This window comes from Hyla sarda, chromosome 1, assembly GCF_029499605.1.
Source record: "Hyla sarda isolate aHylSar1 chromosome 1, aHylSar1.hap1, whole genome shotgun sequence".
NCBI classification, from domain to species: Eukaryota; Metazoa; Chordata; class Amphibia; order Anura; family Hylidae; genus Hyla; species Hyla sarda.
This window is the reverse complement of record NC_079189.1, coordinates 245,428,553-245,453,853: the sequence shown is the minus strand read 5'-3', so window position 1 is coordinate 245,453,853 and position 25,301 is coordinate 245,428,553. Positions and strand designations below refer to the sequence as shown.

The 25,301-nt window shown below is 42.3% G+C and overlaps 1 protein-coding gene across 3 annotated transcripts in view; it reads right to left on the bottom strand.

The window, feature by feature from the left end:
• Window positions 1-25,301, bottom strand: part of TMPRSS9 (transmembrane serine protease 9) — a 211,012-nt gene that overhangs the window by 53,589 nt on the left and 132,122 nt on the right. For all 3 annotated transcript variants that reach the window (XM_056569902.1, XM_056569904.1, XM_056569905.1), the window contains 4 exons: window positions 19,299-19,471; window positions 13,780-13,821; window positions 12,161-12,274; window positions 11,402-11,573 (listed from right to left, as the gene is read on the bottom strand). In XM_056569902.1, the coding sequence (XP_056425877.1) occupies window positions 11,402-11,573; window positions 12,161-12,274; window positions 13,780-13,821; window positions 19,299-19,471 (501 nt within the window). The remainder of the gene's footprint in view (window positions 1-11,401; window positions 11,574-12,160; window positions 12,275-13,779; window positions 13,822-19,298; window positions 19,472-25,301) is intronic.

Below are 25,301 nucleotides of genomic sequence, written 5' to 3'. Positions count from 1 at the left end.
CACCTAATGTTGGGGGACTATACTGCACCTAATGTGGGGGAACTACAGCCTAATGTGGGGGACAGTACAGCACCTATTGTAGGGAACTATACTGCACCTAATGTGGGGCCAATACTTCCTAATGTGGGGGAACTATACTGCCTAATGTGAGGGAACTATACTGCACCTAATGTGGGGGACTATACTGCACCTAATGTGGGGAACTATACTGCACATAATGTGGGGACTATACTGCACCTAATGTGGGGGAACTATACTGCACCTAATGTGGGGGAACTCTGTTAGCCTAATGTGGGGAGAACTCTGCTGCACCTAATGTGGGGGGGGGGAGGAACTCTGCTGCACCTAATGTGGGGGGAACTCTGCCGCACCTAACGTGGGGGGAACTGTGGCGCACCTAACGTGGGGGGAACTGTGCCGCACCTAACGTGGGGGGAACTGTGCCGCACCTAACGTGGGGGGAACTGTGCCGCATCTAACGTGGGGGGAACTGTGCTGCACCTAATGTGGGGGCCTTGTATCGACGTTCACTCACATCGCGCTCCCAGAATTCAAGGGCCGGCGTTACTTTTTCCTGACACCGGCCCTAGAGCGTGACGTGCGTGAACATCGGGGGGGGGGGGGGGGGGGGGGGGCAGGGGATTCTCCATGTCTATTTTGCTTGGGGCCCCCAAATTCCTTCAAACGGCCCTGTGTGTGTGTGTATATATATATATACATATATATATATATATATATATATATATATATACATACTGTATATATAAGTATATACAGTTAAAATGTGCTGATCATTATATTGTTTATTGATTTATTATCTATTATTTCATATCATTTATTTCGATCTATTATGCATTTATTTACTATGGCTTAGATTTATCAAACTGTGTGAGAGAAAAAGTGAAGGGATTTTCCCACAGCAACCAATCACAGCTCAGGTTTCACTTTACCAGAGCTCGTTAGCTGAGCTGTGATTGGTCACTGTGAAAAAATCCCTCAATTTTTTCTCTTAGTTTGATACCATCTGGGCCAAAGTGTCTAATGTTATTTATTTGTCATAAATGTATTTTGTCTGTACAAAGAGCAGCGGTGGGGAATCTTTTTTTGCCAGTTGGATATTTATAAGATCATCTGTGGACCTACAAAATGATCAATATTAAACTCTTCTACCCAAGGGCAGTAAGAGGCCCTTTATTCCTATTAATTACCTAACCCCAGGGCAGTAGCCCGGGGTAAAACACCCCTATTATAGACAACCCCTAAAACGTAACTTTTATTGTTACTAATAAAAAGTTTTCCCAGAGAAACATTGAGTTAAAACTGATACCAAGGCAAACAAAATAGAAATGGCTGTATCTGGGAGTTATCACTCCATTAACTGTAATCAAAGGCCCTGTAGTTGCCACTATATACAAGTCTGCCTTGGAAATCACTTAAAATAACACTCAAGCTATTGCCACTCTTGCCTCTCTTGTTGTTACAGCGAAACATGTAGAGGCCGGCAATTGAGTGTTATTTTAAGTGATTTCCAAGGCAGTCTTGTATATATTGCCAACTGCAGGGCTGTTGATTACAGTTAACCCCTTAAGGATGCAGGGTTTTTCTATTTTTGCATTTTCACCTTTTAAAAAGCATAACCCTTTCAATTTTGCACCTACAGACCCATATGAGGGGTAATTTTTTGCACCACCAATTATACTTTATAATGACATCAATCACTTCACCACCACAAAATTTACGGCAAAACCATAAAAATAAATATTTGTGGTGCAAAAATTGGAAAAAAAAAGCCATTTTGTCATTTTGGGGGCTTCCGATTCTATACAGTGCACCATTTGGTAAAAGTGACACCATATCTTTATTCTGTAGGTTCATCCAATTACAAGGATATCTAATTTATATAGGTTTTATTTTATTTTACTACTTTAAAAAAAATTATAACTACATGCACCAAAATTCGTATGTGTAAAACTGTCATCTTCTGACCCCTATAACTTTTTTATTTTCTCATATACAGGGATGTATGAGGGCTCATTTTTTGCACTGTGATCTGAAGTTTTGATGGGACTTTTTGATAGTTTTTTATACATTTTTTAGGATATACAAAGTGACCAAAAATACGCAATTTTGGAATTTTTTTTACGTGTACGCTATTCACTGTGCGGTTTAATTAACATTATAGTTTGGACATTTACGCATGCGGCGATACCACATATGTATATTTTTATTTATTTATTTTTTCAATGGGAAAAGGGGAGGGGGTGATTCTCACTTTTATTACTGAAGGGAATCACATTTATTAACTTTTTATTTTTACTTTTTTCTCACTATTTTTTTTTGTCCCCATAGGGGACTATTACATCCAGCCTAGATTTCTGGCATGGAGCAGTGAAGTGACGATCGGACGGCGGGAGACAAGGCAAGACATCTCCTGCTGTCCTCTCAGCTGTTTGAGATGCCGCAATTTCACTGCAGCGTTCCCGGACAGCCCACTGAGCTAACCGGCAGCAGTTTTCTCCTGTTTTAGATGCCGCAATCAACTTTGCATCCAGTATTAGCTGCGGGTCCTGGTTGCTGATAGCAACCGGGACCTGCCGGGTATGAAGCACGCTCGGCCCCTGAGCGCACTTCACCGTAAATATACGTCCTGCATTGTTAAGGGGTTAATGGAGTGATAACTCCCAGATACAGCAATTTCTATTTTGTTTGCCTTGGAATCAGTTTTAACTCCCTGTTTCTCTGGAAAAACTTTTTATTAGTAACAATAAAAGTTATGTTTTAGGGGTTGTCTGTAATAGGGTTTTTTTTTTACCACGGGCTATGGCCCTGGGGGTTTGGTAGTTAATAATACAAATGATCAACTTATAAATTAGCCTAGTAGCAAGAAATAGGAGCTGCATAACCTCTATAATACCTCAACATACAGTATTAAAGAATACATTTTAGAATATTACAAAAAGTATACATAATATTACCTACCATATATATTACACACTTTAAACATAACTTTAGTTATTTTTTATGATAGCTTGCTGTATGCAGTGTAGAGAGGGTCCACAGGTGCCTACAAACCAGCAGGCTGATGTAGGAGGCAAAGGTCAGACTGGGAGCCTGTGAGACTACAGCCAGAGCCTCTGTGAGGGGTGGCAAGTTTCTTAAGGCGGCACTAGAGGGAGACTTCTTAAGGTGGCACTAGTAGCACACACAGTTGCTGTGGTAAGTGAACATCAGCCAGCAGCAATTAACTGCAGCAAGGTTTACTTTTAGATGGGTCAGACTGCTGCAAGTGAGCCCCTGCTCCCACCAACAATCATTACAACAGGAAGGGTCTTCCCTTGGGAATAGGACCCTGTTCAGTTGCCCTGTTTGCATCCTTCAACACCGACATAAATGACCATAATAAAATATTCATGAAAAATGCTTTATTGTTTACAAAAAATAATGACATAAAAACATCTAAAAGACACTGAGATGAGATACAACAGAAGCACAGGTAGATGGACGATGAGAGGTGGGAATTAACTGGGTTCTATCAAAGATGAAGATATACTGTATGGAACGATATATGTGAAAGGTTGGCACAACCTGGATTTATGGGAGGAGCCGCTAGCCTCCACACATATATATAGCAGGGTGAGAAGGGGGAGGCCTTACCGTTGGCGGGCGTTTCTGGCTCCGGTCCACGTGCGGTAGCAGCGGTGAGCAGTGTCAGGTGTTACGGGGGCTTAAGGTAAGTCCATTCCCGGCAGTTTTCGCCTATCAGCGGGAGCGACCCGGCGGCGCGTCAACGCTCAGTTATGAGCAGTTCGGTACCTGGTTGGCGAACTACCCACCCGGCGCCTGGTTCGTCTGTCCGGGCTAGCAGTGGGAAGGACGCTGCTGGGGACTCAGACCTGCTGGCGGTATCGTCTGGCTGCAGGATGGTCTCTGCGGCCAGTCAGCTGATCTCGGGGCGCTGCACGGGATGCTGGTGTCTGGTGCGTGGCGCCGGCGTCCTGCACACGTTGCTAGGCGACCCGGATCAGCTGATCGGGCAGATGGTACAGCAGGGTCGGCTTATAGTACACGGGCCCCGCTGTCTTGTTGCAAGTCCTCCAAGTGCCTCCAGCTGTGGCAAGCATGGTAGCTAGTGCTGGGGCCCGAGAGTCTGCAGTAACAGCGAGGTGCAGTGGTGGCACGGCGGAGGATGCCCAGTCACGTGGCAGGCGGCAAGGCGTCTTTGCTGCGTACCGGCCGCCGGGCACCTCCAGATGGGCTAATTAGAAACGCAAAGTATTGGTCATGCATGTGTCAGGTGGCACAGTTATAAGTTCATGCTTAAGTATTGGTGGCCATGTACGGCAGGGGTAGTTCATGTGTATTATGTAAGGTTTTTCAGGCTGGGACTACCAATATACTGCATGTAGGGTCTGTACAGGGCTCGTACTATTTACATGCGCAACATAGCATATGGTCCATACTGGTAGCTCTAGGTAGTGCTGGGCGGTATACCGGTGTCCCCGCAAGCATGATCAATCCCCACCGCTAGCGGGATCCATGTGCCCACTAGCGGTGTCACAAGAATGCCTCCCGCAAGCGCTACCATCCCCTCTAGCGGGGTCCCTGTGCCCACTAGCGGTGTCAAATGTGCCCCCCGCGAGTGCTACCATCACCGCTAGCGGGGTCCCTGTGCCCACTAGCGGTGTCAAGTGTGCCCCCCGCGAGCGCTACCATCACCGCTAGCAGGGTCCCTGTGCCCACTAGCAGTGTCACAAGGATGCCGAGCGGAGCTCTGTTCCCCGTCCCTGTCAGCTGTCAGGGTACGGGAACAGATTTAAAAGCCTCACACGCAGCTAACGTAGTACTGCGCATGCGCAGTACTACGCAAATAGCGTAGGGCTAACGCTAGGCTCCTAGCGCTGCCTACGTTAGCCCTACATTATTCGTGTAGTGCTGCGCAAATATGGGGTGGCTAACAGGCGGTAATACCGTGATACCGCGATAATAAAAAAAATACCGTGATATAAATTTTAGGCCATACCGCCCAGAACTAGCTCCAGGTATGATAAGCAGAGCATATATACAGCTGGTACATACTATTTGTAGTGTATAGGTATAACTAGATAACGACACTCCCCCTTTTGCTTCTTAGATCCGATAGCTCAGCGGTATCTCCAGTGGTCCTTCAACGGTCCCCATATTGATTGACTGACGTATAGCTCTTAGCTTATAAGGTACACCTTGAAATTAATTTTGTTCAGTTACCAGGCTGTCACGTGTCGCAGAATATATGTCATATTCCCGTTGTTAGGTTTCTTAAACAATATGTTTATATAAGCTCCGTGAATGGGCTCTCCTCGCTGGCAGGCTCATTTAGGTTAAATGTTTAGTTTCAGGTTACGTACGGGTTGACTCATTATCTATCACGCTCTGTTAGTCCTCTCATCCTTTCTCTCCTTTTCAAATGTACATGGTAATCTGGCGGTTCATCGCATATTTAGTATTTTCGGTTGTCGCATAGTCTCCATGTCACTGGTTAGGGGCCTTGTTAGTAACCTGGGTCTGGCGAATGGTAGATTGACAACTAGTAGCTTATATCAGTCATAGTAGCTTTATTCAGTGAAGGGGTGATGCTATTGGCATGCCTGTTTATTACAGAGGGTCACAGGCCAAGGGGCGGTGGTTCACTTCAGATGTTATGATTCATCAGGCACGGAATGTCTCGACGGGAGGGCATCGTAAGGTCGGGTTACGTTTATCTTCCACTGTCTAATATGTGTATCTTCCATAGTGGTTGCTTCTCGGTTTCTGCTAGGGAGTGAGGTCGTGCGGTTGCGCAGTTATCAAGCATTTAGGATCAGCGGTAGGTATGGTAGGGGGGGGGGGCTTGGGTTGCTTATTGTGATTGGTGGTTTATTTATACATTATGTTTTTAGGTGGTGTACAAATTTGGAGGTAAGTTTGTTAAGTGGTAGCCTGGTTCACGTGCGAACGGTGCACAATAGTTACACGGCTCGGGTAGGGCACATTACGATTAGGTCTCCTTGTCTGTCTCGGTCACAGTCGATCTGGTACGGTTATAGGTGGGCCTCCCGACTCATGTTACGGCACGGGCACTGGCTATGATCTGTCTGTCACGGCTACAGACCAATAGGGAAGTCCTGTCACGGCTACAGGCGTAAGTCGCTCAGTTCAGTTGGTTAAACTGGCTCTGTTCTGTTCCTAGGTTGCCATAGCCTTGCCTCGCACGGAGCCAGTCGGTTGCGTTTCGGAACCAGTGAGAGTAAGAGGGTAGAAACGTCAGTCATCATGAGGCCGCGGATGACTGGTAGGGAAGTTTCTACTTTTTCGGTTGCGCGTATGGGGTGGTCTGGTTGTTTCCTTGCTTTTAGGTGTCCGGGCAGGTAGGTTATGTTAGGTAAGTGCGTGCTGTTTCATGCGTATCACTCGTTCACTTCAGGGGGTTCGATTAGTTAACTGGTCCTAATACATTTCGGGGGGTTTGCGGGGTTATCTTGTAGGATCATGTACCACGGGTCGGACATCGAAAACCATCTCTCAGTCCCGGAGACACCGTCCAGGGCTTCGGAGCATGGGAGTACATTGTCCCATCGGGCATGGACTATCCCTAAGATCACGACAGAATTGCGCAGGAAAGGAGTACCCTTCCCGGCTATGGCTAGCAAGGCGGAGTTGTATCGTATCATGATGTCGGATGCTCCAGGCACTAGTCAGCAGGCAGACCAGTTCTCCACCATTCAGGCGGCACTAACGCAGTTGCAAGGCATGATGTCGGGGTTCTCCAACTCGCTATCGGTAGTAGCCAGTCACATGGACTCCATGGATGCCAGGCTGCCAGCAACTCCGCAGGGAATGGTTCCAGCGGCTGGTCCAGTTGCAGGGAATAATGTTATTGGTCTGCAAACCATTAATTCGGACACTACAGCCGTTTCTTCTGTAGCTCTCCCGGGCCCTTCGGGTCTCTCGTCAGGTACGGTACCAGGCCCGGTAGCGGTCATGTTGGAAAAGACTCGTCGGGTCTTGCAAGCCCACTTCATCCCTCCTAATATCAGGAAGGACATTTTAGAGGGAAAAGATGTTAATTTGGCTTCATTATTAATCGCTTCGCATGAGCTCGCTGACAATAAGACCATAGCATGCGGAGAGGTGTCAGTCGTGCTCAAAAGCAAAGTCGTTAGATTGAGTAGGAAATTGACCTTGCCGGAATTTATGTTAGCTTTCAGCATCTACCGTGATGTTATCTGTTCAGTTCACCCGCTGCGCAGAGAAGAGCTAGATATCTACCTGTACAAGATCATGGAGTTGGGGCACAGATATGGCGGTAGCGCTTTTTATGATTATCACGTGTCCTTTGCAGCCCAGGCAGCGGCAGCATGGCTGCAATTTCAGCAGGCCACTGACTGGACCGTGATGGACACAGAATTATTTTGACGCCATTTTGCTGGTTTGAAGGCCCCGGCCTGTAACCCCTGCAATTCTATTTCCCATACCAGCACATGGTGTGAGCAAGTGAACAATCAAGCCTCCTCCAGTTCTGGCCTGGCCCCAACTCATTCTTCTGCTCAGAAAGTGGCAGGCCTAGACAAGTTAGGCAGACCAATTAAGTACCTGGGCAAGGCCCAGGTATGTAATAATTACAATTGGTCAGCCTGCAATTATTCACAATGTAGGCTCTTACATGTTTGTGCGCAATGTTTCAGAGCACATCCAAAAACACAGTGTCCCCAAAAAAATGCGTGACTAAGCGTGGTGGACGTGGAAGCCATGGCAGCCTTTTTGTTTTCGCACCCTAATCAATCCTGGGTGCAATGGCTGTCACAGGGGCTCCATTCCGGTTTCCATACAGGACTGGTGGCGGTGCCTCAGCAAGCATTCACGTGCAACAACCTGCAGTCTGCTCATAGAGACCCGGAAGCAGTCACCAGGCAGAAGTGCAAAAGGGTTACATGATAGGCCCCTTTTCGGAAATACCGTTTCATACGTGGAGAATTAGCCCAGTTGGAGTAGTTGTAGGGAAATTCTCGAATAAAAAACGTTTAGTGTATTACCTGTCTGCTCCTCATTGTGGTGATATCCCCAGTCTGAATGCCCTGATCCCTTCAGAAGAATATTCAATGAAGTATGCCTCAGTGGATCAGGCCATCCAGATTATTTTATCCTTAGGTGCAGGTGCATGGATGTCCAAGGCCGATGTGACTGATGCTTTTAAGTTGTTGCCTATTAGACCGGACTTATGGAAGTGGCATGGGGTTCAATGGCAGGGAATGTTTTATTTCGCTACCAAACTCACGTTTGGTGCAAAGAGCAGTCCTTGGTTATTTGACCAGTTTGCTTCCGCATTACACTGGATTCTGGAAACAGTCCTGGGTTGCCCGCATGTCATTCATTATTTGGATGACTTCCTGGTCATTGAACCTTCATGCCATCCTCCCTCCGGGTTACCAACCATTAGGCAGCTATTTACAGCATTGCAAGTCCCCGTTGCTGAGAATAAGATGGAAGGGCCTAGTACCACTATCACGTTTCTGGGTATCGTATTGGATTCACTTGCTATGGAAGCAAGGCTGCCAGAGGAGAAACTGGTTCGTATTAGACAGACCATTGACCTATTTTCTAGAAACCGCCGTTGCTCCAAGGTAGAGTTACAGAGGCTTCTAGGCATGCTGAATTTCGCTGCCAGAATCATCCCTCAAGGGAGAACGTTCGTGTCTCGTCTCTTGGCCTTGCTTCCTGCAGCATCAGATCAGCATGCAATACTGCATCTAGACAAGGAGGCCATGAGCGATTTGGTCATGTGGAATCACTTCCTGTGGTCTTGGAATGGCATCTCTTTTTTCATTCCTATCGAAGACAGATTCTCCCCGGGGGTATTTTCAGATGCCTCTTCCTTAGGTTACGCGGCCATTTGGGAGTCTCATTGGATAGCTGGTCCTTGGCCGCAGGAAGTGTTGTCCATAGAAAATTTTTCATCCACCTCAGCATTGTTTGAAATGTATCCGGTAGTTGCGGCAGCAGCTACCTGGGGCTCACTGTGGTCCAGGAAGACAGTGGTATTTTTTACGGATAACATAGCAGTGGTGGATATCATCAATAAAGGGAGATCAAGGTCCGGTCCCATCATGTCGTTCCTCAGGAGGTTGATATGGTTATCCTGGTCTCTCAATTTTCATGTGAAATGTCAACATGTACAAGGGATACGAAATGTAGCAGCGGATGCCTTATCACGCACTAACTACACTCTCTTCTTTCAGGTCATGCCAGGCGCAGACAAGTCAGCCACGCAGGCACCTCTTGTGACCCATGATTCCGTTAGATCACTTCATGTCTGTAGCTAAAGATCTGGTCAATAAATCATTGTCTAAGAACACGGCTAAAGCTTATTCGCAAGCGTGGAAATTTTTTTCGAATTTCAAGCAGAAGTTTCCTCATGACAGTCATGATAACATATCATACATTCTTATGTTTGTAGGTTTTTGCCATACTGACTTAAAGCTTAGCCACAATACGATCAAATTATACTTGTTGGGAATTCAGCATTTTTTGTCTTTAGAAAATCCTGGGGGTGGGTCTCTATTCTTGGCTCATCCTGTTCAGGCTATTTTAAGAGGTATCCAGAAGTCGTCATCCACAGCCACGCTTGGTAGACTTCCTGTCACTGGTCCCCTATTCAGACGTCTCAGGTACTGGACCAGTATCCTTTTGGGGTTCATGCTAGTAGAGTTGTGAAAGCAGCCATGTATTTGGCTTTTTATGGCTTCCTGCGTCCAGGTGAGTTTGCGCAAGCACAAGGGTCCAGGAATTTTGTCAAAGTGGGTCAATTACAGTTTTCTCCAGATCAAGCTCAATTGACACTCACCTCCTCCAAGAATGTTATTGGTAGCTCGGTAGTTCCTTATTTTGTAAAAGGCCACGCCTGGTGTCCACTAACGGTGCTTGAAGAGTACATCCAGTTTCTAGCTCCCTCCACCTCGGTTGCACCGCTCCTGCCATTTCCGGTCAAACCCCTCTCCATTAGTGTGTTTGTGACGCATATTTGCTGCCTCTTGAGTTCACTAGGTTTAGAAGCCTCTCTATATTCTGGGCATTCGTTCCGCATAGGAGCAGCGTCAGCGGCATCCAGTAATAATGTTCCGGTGCATGTCATTAAAAAATTGGGCAGGTGGAAATCGGCATGCTACGCCACGTATATTCCTGAACCACACAATGAAATGCTCAATGCTGTAAAGTCTTTGGTTTTCTGAATAAATATTTTCCCTAAGATTGTGGTCTTTGCCCTCTTTTAGGCTTACCCCCGGCGGCGGCTCGGGCACACCACAAGCCGTAGTTAGCTTGAGGGAGTTGGTAAGATAGGGATAGGCTCACACCTCGTGACAGGCGGTGGGCTCTGACCATAAGTGAAAGGTTGGCACAACCTGGATTTATGGGAGGAGCCGCTAGCCTCCACACATATATAGCAGGGTGAGAAGGGGGAGGCCTTACCGTTGGCGGGCGTTTCTCCCACCCTCCTCACCCTTCTTATTTTTCTGTTAAATAATTTTATCTGGGGTAGGTCCTCTTTTAGGCTTACCCCCGGTGGCGGCTCGGTGTCAACACGCCCCTTGAGAAAGCAAGATTGCGAAAACGCGTTCGGGGTCAGATGAGAGGTGGTGTGTGGAGTGCATGTCCAGGTTATCTTTTATTGTGTATATTATTCCTACACTATGCTCTGTCTGTGTTATATGATATAGGTTATGGCCCCAGGGAGTAGCCATTGTCCCTCCCATAGAGGCCAATACTTTTGCTACATTGTCTATTTCTTCATGTGTATTTACACAGCACGACTGGTCACAATTCACCAGTGTGCACCTTATGACCATAATTGTACTGTTTACTTACCTGCATTGTCCCATGCGTGAACCACAATAAATATATATATATATATATATATATATATATATATATATATATCGTTCCATACAGTATATCTTCATCTTTGATAGAACCCAGTTGATTCCCACCTCTCATCGTCCATCTACCTGTGCTTCTATTGTACCTCATCTCCATGTCTTTTAGATGTTTTTATGTCATTATTTTTTTGTAAACAATAAAGCATTTTTCATGAATATTTTATTATGGTCATTTATGTCGGTGTTGATGTATTCGGCTAGACCATAGTATTTCAGGCTCTCAGATAGCCATTATTGTTTGGGTAACTGTTTGCATCTTTATTGCCTTGGCAGAGCCAGGCCAGAAGGCCAGACCAAATGATTGGGGTTGGAGAATAGCAATACTCTGCACCTGGTTTGCTGAGGGAGTATAGCAGGTATTGTCCTGGTAGTCTGAACAGTATAGTAGAATTATTATATAGAACAGTATATAAAATTATTAGTGGAATTAGAAGTAAAATTTCAACTATACTTACTCATTAAAGCAGTGAGCTGCTGACACCAGCCACTTAGCACTTATTATGGTGGCACCACAGAAGTGTTCATTGTTCTCTCTGAGACTGACCTGCCATGGAAACTCTCCTTTTGAAGCATCTGAACCACCAACTATTCTGTTGGCTTTTTGAATTGCAGGTCGAGTACCACAATCTGAAGGAGCCATAAGGAGATGGCATAAGTAAACAGGCACTGCTTAATAACTAATAGTAAACTGAGTAAGGCTACTTGCACAGCACATTCCCATACTTCTTTATAGATCTAAAAGAATATAGAATCTTGACACAAGGTAGAGGGGAAATATATTATAAGAAAATAAGGGATCATTTCCCCTCTCCCTTGATCTACAAAGACGTGCAGAAGAGCGAATCCCCCAAACATCATGTGTAAGCGTTCTCATTGATTAATAAAACTTTGTAGATCAGTAAAACAGTCTTCATACAGACCAAGAAATACAGTATGTACACAAGGGTGAGTTGAATGGCGCTTCTCTTCAATACAAAATTACATATTCATCTCATGGTACTAAGATCATTAAGTATATGTTCACACCATATAAGTGTATTCTTAGAAAACATGTATAACACATGGTGTATGTTTTATAATGGAGAGCAAAGGTTGACATTTGCAAATTTATGGCATACATCTACACAAGTGGGAGTATTTATATTTGGCGTAACTTGTGAACAGATTGTGGTTTTTAAACATACAATTTGTGTTAATTTTAAATGCAAACTCACTGCAGTTTTTCTCATCTGATCCATCTTTACAGTCGCGAACACTGTCACATTCTGGGTTTTGTTTTACAATGCATTGGCTGTTTTTGCAGGAAAACACTTGAGGTGGGCAACTTCCTGTGGGGGTGGCAACAGGACAGCATCAAATAAGTGTATAAGCATTGACTATAGGGTCTACTAAAATGAATAAGCACAAAAGGTTATTGAAGGACAAATAGTAATATAGGGTTAAATTGACCATACACATTAGATAAAGGGCACCTAAACCTGCTGAACATTACATTTGGGGTACAGCGGGGTGAACATTATATGGAGTTCTGATGCTTCAGAATCAATCAGATCCATAAAATTAAGCACACAGATATTTAATTTCTATAGCAAAACACTTCTAGCAGTTGTACTGAGGAGCTCCTTGGCTTTAAATGTGGTACTGTCATAGGATGCCACCTTAACAAGAAATCATCTTGTTCAATTTCTAATCTGCTGGATCCACCCTTGTCTACTACAGTATAAGTGATATTATTGTAAAGTAGAAGCATCTGGGTGTAACAACAGCTCGGCAGCAGAATGACGCAGTAGACCATGAGTACAGAGTGGGGTCACTGCTTGAGTCAGTTGCATATAAAACTCACCTATTCTCTGTTACATCAATTATTACAGAGTTCTATTGGAATTGACATCCGCACAGGAAATGTAGAATTTATGAAATCACCATGTGCAATGCCAATCTGTTCTCTGACAAATCACTGTTAATTTGCAGAATCGGTGATATGCAAATGCCTGTAGAATGCTACCAACCGGAATGCATTGTGCATTCTGGTACATGGAAAGGAGATAATGGTATGGTGCTATTTTTCTGGGTTTGGGATAAGTATTTAGATTAGGCTCTTTACTGTCCCAGCATCACTGTGGACCTCATTTTGTGTCCAAAATAAGATCCATAATCACATAGAGTAAGTTTTGTAAGTTATGTGTGGAGGAAACCTGGTGGCCTACACAGAGCCCTGAACCGTTTTACTCTACTAAACAATAGGAAGACTTGGAATGCCGATTGTTCGGCAGAACTTCTTGTCCAACATCAGTGAAATTTTTTTTTGGCCTCATGGGCACAAATCCCACAAACATACTCAAAAATCTTGTGGAAATAATTCCCAAAATAGTGATGGCTGTTACAGCTGCAAAAAGTCAAACCAAACTCCATATTAACAACCATGGTCTTATAATGAGATGGCCAACAACTCAAGTATGTGTGATTGTCAGTTACCACATAGCTGTGGGTCAGTTACAACAGATATTTCTCCTGACTTCACCATAAGGATATACTGTTGGCTCAGCTGATCATATATGTTTAATTCAATAAGGAAATAGGAATAGGTTGCTGCCAAACACCTCTGCCAGAAGTTTATCTCCCATGGGAGCGTTATTGGTTAATCCCACTAAAAAAACAGCAGGTTTGGAAACTTTTACCTCAATTGTATGACCACCTTAATGTAAGAGTTAGTGAAGGTAATGCAAAAGAACAAATTATATGGCAAAAGAGACTTCTACACATAGAAGCTATACTACCGTGTACTCAAACGAAACAAAATTTTAAATTCATTACCTATTATTATTTGTCTTACCTGACTTTAGACCTATAGAGTAGAAGGATAGCCCCTTATGATCTGCATTTAAGTTAGAAAAAGGAAAATAATAAAATCTCAGTGTAATATTAATAATAATTCACTATTAACCCCTTAAGGAAACAGCCAATAACTTTCATTTTTTTTTTATCCACAGAGCCATATGAGGGCTTGTTTTAATAAGACCAATAACACCTTTAATTCCACTATGAAATGTACAGCAAAACCCAAGAAAATGTATTTGTGGCGGGGGGTTGGGTGATTGGGAATTGAAAAAGAAAACCATATTTTTTTTTACTTTTGGAGGGATTTTTTACATAGTGTACTTTACGGTAAAACTGACATGTTCTCTTTATTATGTAGGTCACTGCAATTAAAATGATGCCCATGTATACATGCTTTTCTATTAATGTACTGCTTTTTTTTTAAACTAAATTAGGTTGGAATTTGTTTAAATTTGCCCTATTCCAACCCCTATAACTTTTTCATTTTTTCTTATGCAGGGCTGTATGATATACTATGTACCATGTCTGCATATATCACAGAAAGGAGGCAAAAAAATGGAAATACGCACCCCTAGTGTATTACATTCATAAACATCCAGAAAATGCAATGCATAGACTTGCACTTACCAAATTGTGTTGTGCTTACAGCACAACATCTTGAAGAGCCTTCAATATCACAAATAAACCTGCTTTTGTAGTTCAACCGGTGGAAGCTTGGCTCTCCCCATGAAATAGACTTGTAAAGTGGAAGAAAAAAGAAGTTTGCACAGCACTGGTCCCTTCATTCAAAGTAGAGTCTCAGACATTAAGTCTTATTTTTTGGTTAGGTTTACTAGCACTAAACAATGCGTTTCCAGTCCGTAATGGACTCTTCGTCAGGCAAGTGCATCTTGCCCAACAAAGAGTCTGTTACGGACTGGAAACGTGTTGTTTTGTGCTAATAAACCTAACCAAAAAATAAGACTAAATGTCTGAGACTGAGACTCTACTTTGAATGTAGGGACCAGTGCTGTGCAAAGTTCTTTTTTCTTCCACTTTACATGTTTGCATATATGTGACATTTTGATCACATATTCAAATAGATTGTAAGGTTGAAAAAAAAGACAAGAGTCTATCGAGTTCAACCTAAAACCCTACTGTGTTGAACCAGAGGAAGGAAAACATACCCCATGAGGATGATGCCAATCGCCCCTAAAACATCTTTTCTCCAAACTAAATAATCCGCAGCGTGATACCTGTCTTAGTCCTGTAATCCTACCATACCACCAATTATCCTTGTCACCCTCCTCTGCACCCTCTCCAGTTCTGCCATGTCCTTCTTATATACAGGTGCCCAAAATTGGGCACAATACTCCATATGTGAACCTACTAATGATTTATACAGAGGAAAAACTATGTTCCTGCCACAAGATTCTATGCCTCTCTTGACACATCCTATGACTTTGTTATCCTCCTTTTTTAGTATTTTTTGGTGGAGAGCTGAATTCATGGTTCCATTAATCACAGCAACTTATCCAGGTCCTGAAGCAGCAAAGCAGTCCTACACCGTCACATTAGTACCACCATATAAAGTTAAAACTTTTGTCTCATCGGTCCACAAAATATTTTTTCAAAAAATGTAGGATAACTAAGATTTTTTGGGGGCAAAAGTGAGACGAGCCTTCATGTTCTTTTTGGTCAGCAGTGGTTTTCACCTTGGAACTCTGCCATGGATGTCCTTTTTGCCCAGCTTATAATTAAGTCCTGAACACTGACCTTCTGGACGAGTCTTTGCTGCACTACTGGGGTAATTTTGGTAGGCCGGCCACAGGGAGAGTTCACCACTGTTCAAGTTTTTCTCCACTTGTTGATAATGGCTTCCACTGTGCTTCACAAGAGTCCCAAAACTTTAGAAATGGCTTTGTAACCCTTTTTCAGACTGACATATGTTAATTACTAGGTTTCTCATCTGTTTCTGAATTTCTTTGGATTGCGGCATGATGTCTTGCTTTTTTTAAGATCTTTTGGCCTACTTCACTTTACCAGACAGGTTTTGTTTAAATGGGTGTGAATAGTGAATCTGTACTCCGCTTTCCAAAGTGATCAACCACAGTAAATTCATGATTTAACAAGGGGTGGGAGATTCCTTTTCCAGATAGGGCCATGAAGGTTTGGCCATGATAGCTTTTTTCCTATAATATCATAATATGTTGTTTGTATTCTGTTGTATACTAACTTCACTGAGAAGATTACAATGACATTACTGTTTGCAAAATCCCTGTACTGCATGTATAGGCTTTATCAGCCAGGATGCTCTTAAATTGTTAATAGTAGTAGCATGTGTTTTGCTAAACTACAAAATATCATTTGATGCATCATATTTCTTATGCATTACTTTTGTTTTGAGTTGTTTTGTGGTATAGAGTAAATTGGTTTTATTGCTTCCCCATACAATGTGCTAGGTTAAGAATACAAACGTACACAATGATTTACAGTATGACCTTAGGGTCCCATGTGAGAAGCTGCTCTTTATTATTGGTGACATGATATTCTATATATGGTAAGGTATTCTCAGATTTGCACTTGAGGCATCATGTGCACAGCTTGCTTTTCATAGAACAAGAGTAATTGTTCTCCCTTTAAAATTGCACATGCATGCAGCTCTGTAATCATCTCTGTAATTTTTTTAGCTTTTTTTTTTTCATTTACTTCAATCGTTCTTGGCATCTGTAAAAAGGACCTACTCCCCTCTGCCATTGCTCAGATTACAGTACAGAGTTGGCAAGCATTCAACACCTTTTCTACACCTGCTCCTTCCATGCTAGCTCTGGACATTTTAAGCCTGTTATTACAAGCTGTTAGATAGATGAAAACATTTATTTTTAATGCTATATAACGATAATAAGTAGGTACGGAATGATCTACCAACGTTATGTGCAATTTTAAAGCAAAGGAATGGCATCTGAAACTTTGAAAATCATATGACAAGATATACAAATTTTCAATACATGATCAGTGTCTGATAACTAGGTGTCCCACTGCTGTGATCTTCACCAGTAATGTAATTGTCTGTGTTATACTTCAGGATACTGGCACAAAGGAATGCTGACAACAGTGGGGCAAAAAAGCATTTAGTCAGCCACCAATTGTGCAAGTTCTACCACTTAAAAAGATGAGAGAGGCCTGTAATTTTCATCATAGGTATACCTCAACTATGAGAGAAAAAATGAGAAAAAAAATCCATAAAATCACATTGCCTGATTTTTAAAGAATTTATTTGCAAATTATGTGGGAAAATAAGTATTTGGTAATCTACAAACAAGCAAGATTTCTGGCTCTCACAGACCTGTAACTTCTTCTTTAAGAGTCTACTCTGTCCTCCACTGTATTAATGGCACCTGTTTGAACTTATCGGAATAAAAGACACCTGTCCACATCCTCAAACAGTCACACTCCAAACTCCACTATGGCCAATGAGCTGTCGAAGGACACCAGCAACATAATTGTAGACCTACACCAGGCTGGGAAGACTGAATCTGCAATAGGCAAGCAACTTGGTGTGAATAAATCAACTGTGGGAGCAATTATTGGAAAATGGAAGACATACAAGACCACTGATAATCTCCCTCGATCTGGGGCTCCACTCAAGATCTCACCTCGTGGTGTCAAAATGATCACAAGAACAGTGAGCAAAAATCTCAGAACCACACGGCTGACCTAGTGAATGACCTGCAGAGATCTGGGACCAAAGTAACAAAGAAGGAGAGTAACAATGGAGGAGAAAGAATGCTGAGTTGCATCCAAAGAACACCATACCTACTGTGAAGCATGGGGTGGAAATATCATGCTTTGGGGCTGTTTTTCTTCAAAAGGGACCAGGAGGACCGATCTGTGTAAATGAAAGAATGAATGGGGCCATGTATGATGAGATTTTAAGTGAAAACCTCCTTCCATCAGCAAGAGCATTGAAGGTGAAACGTGGCTGGGTCTTTCAGCATGACAATGATCCCACTGCCCGGGCAACGAAGGAGTGGCTTCATAAGAAGCATTTCAAGGTCCTGGAGTGGCCTAGCCAGTCTCCAGATCTCAACCCCATAGAAAACCTTTGGAGCGAGTTGAAAGTCCGTGTTGCCCAGCGACAGTTCAAAAAACATCACTGCTCTAGAGGACATCTGCATGGAGGAATGGGCCAAAATACCTGCAACACTGTGTGAAAACCTTGTGAAGACTTACAGAAAATGTTTGACCTCTGTCATTGCCATCAAAGGGAATATAACAAAGTATTGAGATGAACTTTTGTTATTGACTAAATACTTATTTGCAAATAAATTCTTAAAAAATCAGACAATGTGATTTTATGGTTTTTTTCTCATTATGTCTATCATAGTTGAGGTATACCTATGATGAAAATTACAGGCCTCTCTCATCTTTTTAAGTGGGAGAACTTACACAATTGGTGGCTGACTAAATACTTTTTTGCCCCACTGTATAACACAACACATGGCCAGTCCAATTACTGATTGTAGCCTACTATTGACTACTCTTTAACAGTCTGTTCTTTCAATGTATGATTTTTTTCATTGCATGGTCTACTGCACTTTTGAGTTTCATTAAAAAAAGTATAGTTACAAACAGTCTATTAGTGCCTATGTTTATACTATGTTCTGTCCATCAAAAACAACAGGGCCTGCTGCAGTATAGGTAAAGGAATCTTTCTGCTGATGAACTGTACTTTTTTGATGTGAACATAGCCTAATACTTAAAAAAAAAATAAAAAAAAAGTATGATGATGAAAAAATGATCAAACAGTTAAGTGGAAAAATCCAAATACATATTGCCATACAGCCAATCACAAAGCAGCTAGCATTTTTTCAGTACAGTTTATAAAATAAAGCTGAGCTATGATTGTTTGCTATGGGCAATGTAAGAAAAATAATGAATATGTCTATGCCCTGGCCACACAAAAAGTTAATTTGTCAAATATAGGCCATAAACGCCCTTTTAAAGAGGGCATTTCAACTTTTACAGACAAGTTTATTGGGGGTACACATTTGACACGTTAGTCTATAATAAAAATATAACTGCATAGAACTGCAGATCAGCCTGGACCGGTGCAACCAGAACACCCCTTTCTGTAAGACACAATTAACTATTCATAGGCCTCTCCCCTCATATCACTCAAATGGCCAATAACTATCCAAGAACATGCATAATGGATTATAACTAAAGAGCGAATCCTAAAACATTTTTTAACAATTGTGCATAGCCCATAGCAGGATAGCAATATATGTATGTGTGTGTGTGTGTTTTTTTTAAATGCCTGCTCTAAATACACATACACACATTGTTATTGTGCGATTGTTAAAAAAATAAATAAATTCATTGTTTCTTGTGTGGGGGCCAGTCTAACTGAGCAGTGATCAGACCTCCTATTATATTATCGTGAGTGTGGAGATAGATCAGCCCCATGTAAACATACCCACATGTGCTGGGGGAAGTACTTACGCAACAAAACCAATGTATCAAGGGACTTACCAGCAAGCACAGCAGATGAGATATTTCCAAATGTGTAAACTGGAATGGGCTTATCCCTCAGTGAGGATGTAAGGCCTTTTCTGAGAATGTCTTCAATCTGCTCTTGATCATCAGTATAGGCTGATGACATAAACTGCATCTTAAGATGGGCAATGATGCTTGTATTCCCACTGCTGTGGGGCAATAAGAAATAGCATAGGAACATTTTATTTTTATATTACAATATACAGCATCTATTTCACCTTCAGGAGAGGGCCAAAGGAGAGAGCAGGAACGGTTCGTAAATACAAAAGAAGTAAAACAGTATCACTGCAATTATTGGACCCTACAATCACATAATTGCCAGGTAAACTGTCAAATGACAGTTGTTGGGACTAAATAAACTCTGCATATTACTGTTCTGCCCTATACCTGGACATGCCAAGACAAGAAGTAAAAATAAAGCAAAAAATAATAAAACAATGAAAGAATGGTAAAAAAAAAAAAAAAAAAAAATACTTACACTAGACTAACAAATCGGAAACCCTAGTCTTGTGTGCCATGCACGTTTTTGTTTAAGAACATCTATAATACCAACGCCAGTTAAATTAACTAGAAGGCACAACCCCTCCCATAGACATGAATGGAGGGGGCGTGGCGTGACATCACAAGGAGTGTAACGTCATGGCCACGGCCTCCTAAACATAATGTGCAGAAAGCTGGGTGTCTGCACAAAGATGACGGAGGGTCCCAGCGTCCAAACCACCGTGATCAGACATTGTATCCCCTCTCCTTTGGAAAGGGGATAAGATGTCTAGAAAAGGAGTTCCCCTGTAATTGCATTATTGTCTGTCAGTGTAAACTTTTGGCTGCAATAAATTGTTACTGAAAAAGGGCAAAGGGTACTGATGGGCCCACAGAGCCTTCCTCCCACTGCCAAACTCCTTGATCACAAGGATCAGCTAGCACCCATAGTTCTTGTAACAGTGCCATTCACTGGTAATTCAATGTCCCTGCAAGGTCTGTTGGTTGGGTGTCATTCAGTCAAAGCCTCATTTTATATGTTTTATATATCTTTTATACTGCTTTGTACTGTATTCTCATGTTTTCTGCTGATTGTTCCAGGTTTGGTTGTGAGCTAAGGGTTTACCCAAGCACTACATTTATGGACACACATTTGCTCAGAAAACCTTCTGGAGATGCACTTGCTCTAGACCCAGCCTCTATAAAGAGATGAAAAGGAAGTCAAGACTAAACCTTTATTTCTCCAGACGGAGGGAGTGCCCCTTGTGTTTTGAGGGGATTTTTACCTCAAACAAGTTTTCCCTATATTTTTTGTATGGTCCATTTATATACTTAAATAAGTTGATCATACACCTTAAACGTCTTTTCTCAAGACTGAACAAATGTAATTCTTTTAATCTTTCCTCATAGCTAAGATGTTTTATGCCCCTTATTAGTCTCTCTATCCAGCTCTATAACGTCCCTTTTTATTATTAGTCTCTCTATCCAGCTCTATAACGTCCCTTTTATGAACCAGTGCCCAAAACTGAACAACATATTCCAGGTGGAGACATATAAATGGTTTATAAAAAGGTAGTATTATGTCTCTTTCCCACAAGTCCATGTCTGTTTTGAAACATAACAATATCCTGCTGGCCTTAGAAGCAGCTGCCTGACATTGCATGCTATTCTGTATTCTATGATCTACAAGTACACCCAGATCCTTCTCTACCAGTGACTCTCACAGTTTATCTCCACCTAAGACATATGATGCATGCAGGTTTTTTGAACTCAAATGCATAACTTTACATGTATCCACATTAAACCTCATTTGCCAAGCGGATGCCCTGACGCTCAGTGTGTCAAAGTCAGCTTGTAACTTTAGGCACATCTTCTATAGACTGTGCTGTGCTACAAAGCTTGGTGTCATTTGCAAAGATAGAAACAATCCTGTTAATTCCATCCTGGGTTCTCAACCTGGGGTATGCGTACCCCTAGGGGTACGCCAGGGGTTGCTTTGGGGTACGCGAAGCGCTGACAAATAACGGCCATGCATTGGCCAATATTTGTCAGCGCATAGCCGCAGCAGCTCACTGTACAGTAGCGCGGCCCTAGCTGCGGCCATGGCTACTGTAAGTGACCTGCATGGTTGCCGGGGAGACGTGTGACCTCTCCCTGACGTTGCCGAATGGGACGCGCTGCGTGAAGGAGCAGGCAACGGGACCGCAGGACGCCAGGTAAAACAAAAAGAAAAAAGTTAAAAACAACTGTACGGGCCGGAGGGGGGACGTATGAGACAGAAGGGGGACTGTAAGGAATGGAGGGGGGTTGTATGGGACGGAGGACAATGCATTAAGATGGAGGGGGAGAGGGATAATGGCGGAGGGGGATGTGGAGTAATAAAGCACAAGGATTTAAAATTTTATGCCTTGTGCTTTATTACTCCCCATCCATCTTAATCTCTTGCGCCATTTCCCCCCCTCCATCTTAATCCCCTTGTGCTATTATTCCCCCCTCCCTCTGATCCCCTTTTGCCATATCGGATAATAATGGCACAAGGGGATTTAGAGGGAGGGGGGGAAAAATGGCAAAAGGGGATCAGAGGGAGGGGGGAAAAATGGCAAAAGTGGATCAGAGGAAGGGGGAATAATGACACAAGTCAATTAATATGGAGGGGGTTGATTATCCCCCTCCATCTTAATCCCCTTGTGCTATTATTCCTCCCCCATCTTAATCCCCTTTTTGCCATTTCCCCCCCTCCAATTTAATCCCCTTGTGCCATTATTATCCGATATGGCAAAAGGGGATCAGAGAAAGGGGGAATGGTGCAAGGGGATTAAGATGGAGGGGGGGGGGGGAAATGGCAATGGCGCAAGAGGATCAGAGGGAGGGAGAAATAATGGCACAAGAGATTATGATGGAGGGGGGGGGGAGTGATTATTCCCCCCCCCCCTCCATCTTAATCCCCTTGTGCCATTATTCTCCCTCCATCTTAATCCCTTTGTGCTATTATTCCCCCCTCCCTCTGATCCCTTTTGCCATATTGGATAATAATGGCACAAGGGGATTAAGATGGAGGGGGAATAATAGCACAAGGGGATTAAGATGGAGGGGGAATAATAGCACAAGGGGATTAAGATGGAGGGAGAATAATAGCACAAGGGGATTAAGAGGGAGGGAGGATAATTTTATTTGATCATTTTCGTTTTTTCCTCCTCGCCTTCTAAAAATCATAACTCTTTTATATTTCCATCCACAGACCCAAATGAGGGCTTTTTTTTTGCGTCACCAATTTTATTTTGTAATGATATCAATTATGTTACCATAAAGTGTACTGCGCAACCCAAAAAATATTATTTATGTGGGAAAATTGAAAAAAAAACTGCAATTTAGCAAATTTTGGAAGGTTTTGTTTTCACAGAGTATACTTTATGGTAAAAATTACATATTCTTTTTATTCTGTGGATTAATACGATTAAAATGATACCCATGTTATATGCTTTTCTATAATTGTACCGCTTAAAAAAAATCTCAAACTATTTTAACAAAATTTGTATGTTTGAAATTGCCCTATTTTGACCACTTATAACTTTAAAATTTTTCCGTATACGGGGTGGTATGAGGGCTAATTTTTGGCGCCTGGCGCCGTGATCTGTAGTTTTATCGGTACCACTTTTGCTTAGGTTTTACTTTATATTAATTTTTTTATATTTTTTTACATTCATGCCGTTCACCGTACAGCATAATTAACAATATATTTTGATAGTTTAGACTTTTACACACGTAGCGATACCAAATATGTTTATTAATTTTTTTTTACGCTTTTGGAGGTAAAATGGGGTAAACGGATGATTTACGTTTTTATTGGGGGAGGGGATTTTTCCCATTTTTTTACTTTTTACAAGTTTTTACTTTTTTTTTTTTTACACTTTAATAGTCCCCATAGGGGACTATTTATAGCAATCATTTGATTGCTAATACTGTTCAGTGCTATGTATAAGGCATTGCACTGATCAGTGTTATCAGTGATCTTCTGCTCTGGTCTGCTCGATCTCAGACCAGAGTAGAAGAACCCTGGAGACAGCCGTCCACCATAATGGATGATCAGATCCCTGTGGCACTGCCGCAGATGCATTGATCTATATTGATCACGGCATCTGAGGGGTTAATGGCGGACATCCGTGCGATCGCGGATGTCTGCCACTATCGGCAGGTCCCTGGCTGCTGATAGCAGCTGGGACCTGCCACGCATGATGTGAAAACCGGTCCGGTGCTCGCGGTCATGTTGGAGCATAAATGTACGTCATGGTGCGTTAAGTACCATGGCACCATGACGAACATTTACGTCCATTGTCGTTAAGGGGTTAAAGGGGTACTTTGGTGGACTTTTTTTTTTTTCAAATCAACTAGTGCCAGAAAGTGAAACAGATTTGTAAATTACTTCTATTAAAACAATTTAATCCTTCCAGTACTTATTAGCTGCTGTATGTTCCAGAGGAAGTTGCATAGTTCTTTTTAGTCTGACCACAGTGCTCTCTGCTGACATCTCTTGTCCATGTCAGGAACTGTCCAGAGGAACTGTCAGGAACTGTCCAAAAGCAAATCCCTGTAGCAAACTTATCCTGCCCTGGACAGTTCCTGGCACGGACAGAGGTGTCAGCAGAGAGCACTGTGGTCAGACTGAAAAGAACAACGTAACTTCTTCAGGAGCATAGAGCAGCTAAGTAGTAAAAAGGAATAATATTTTTTAATATAAGTAATTTACAAATCTGTTTAACTTTCTGAAACCTGTTTATTTGAAAAGCCAGTTTTCAATCCAGTTACAAAATCAATTTTTTAAAACTAAAGACCTTTAATTTATCAGATGTCCATGAGGGACAGTGTCAAATGATTTTTGCAAAATCCCCCCAAAAAACTATATCCACAGCCATTCATCTGTCAAGGCTTCTGCTCACATCTTCATAAATGCAAATTAGATTGGTTTTATATCTTCTATCCTTAGTAAACCCATGCTGGCTACATATAATACTATTACCCCCTTATGAGCTTTTCAAACTATTTTTTTCCCAATGGACGTTAAGCTTACTGGTCTATAATTACCTGGGGAAGACCTGGAGCCCTTTTTGAAGATTGGTACTACATTTACTTTACCCCAGTCCCTCTGCACACTACAAGACACCAGAGAATCTCTAAATATTATGAGCAAGGGTACAGAAATTACAGAACAGAATTCTCTAAGAATTCTTGGGTGTAATCCATCCAGAGCTTTGCTTACATTCACTTTATTTAATTCACCTTGGATCATATCTACATTAAAGCATACCTGTCAGTACCTAATCCTGATCATGTGTGTCTAGGACCTATATATCCCTAACAAATAGCATTTATATGTAGCTCACTTTCTTTTTTGTTCTTTCCTTGTGGAGGGGTCGTGTCCATCTCTCTCCCTCACTGTGATGACTTATCTGCTCTGAGTCTGGGAGCAGCCCGGCAGTCTGCAAATCACTGCACAGTAGTTTTACGCATACATTTTCTATCTGTTCCTAGTAATCAAAATAGCTGACACTTCTGGAGATGCAGTGGAGATGCAGTGTTTTTAAAGCACTGTGTTAGAGCAGTGTTACCTTAAAGGGGTATTCCAGGCCAAAACTTTTTTTATATATCAACTGGCTCCGGAAAGTTAAACACATTTGTAAATTACTTCTATTAAAAAATCTTAATCCTTCCAATAGTTATTAGCTTCTGAAGTTGAGTTGTTGTTTTCTGTCTAACTGCTCAATGATGATGTCACGTCCCGTGAGCTGTGCAGTTCCTATGGGGATATTCTCCCATCATGCACAGCTCCCGGGACGTGACATCATCATTGAGCAGTTGGACAGAAAACTTCAGAAGCTAATAACTATTGGAAGGATTAAGATTTTTTAATAGAAGTAATTTACAAATCTGTTTAACTTTCCGGAGCCAGTTGATATATAAAAAAAAGTTGGAATACCCCTTTAAGCTGTTGCAAAACTACAACTC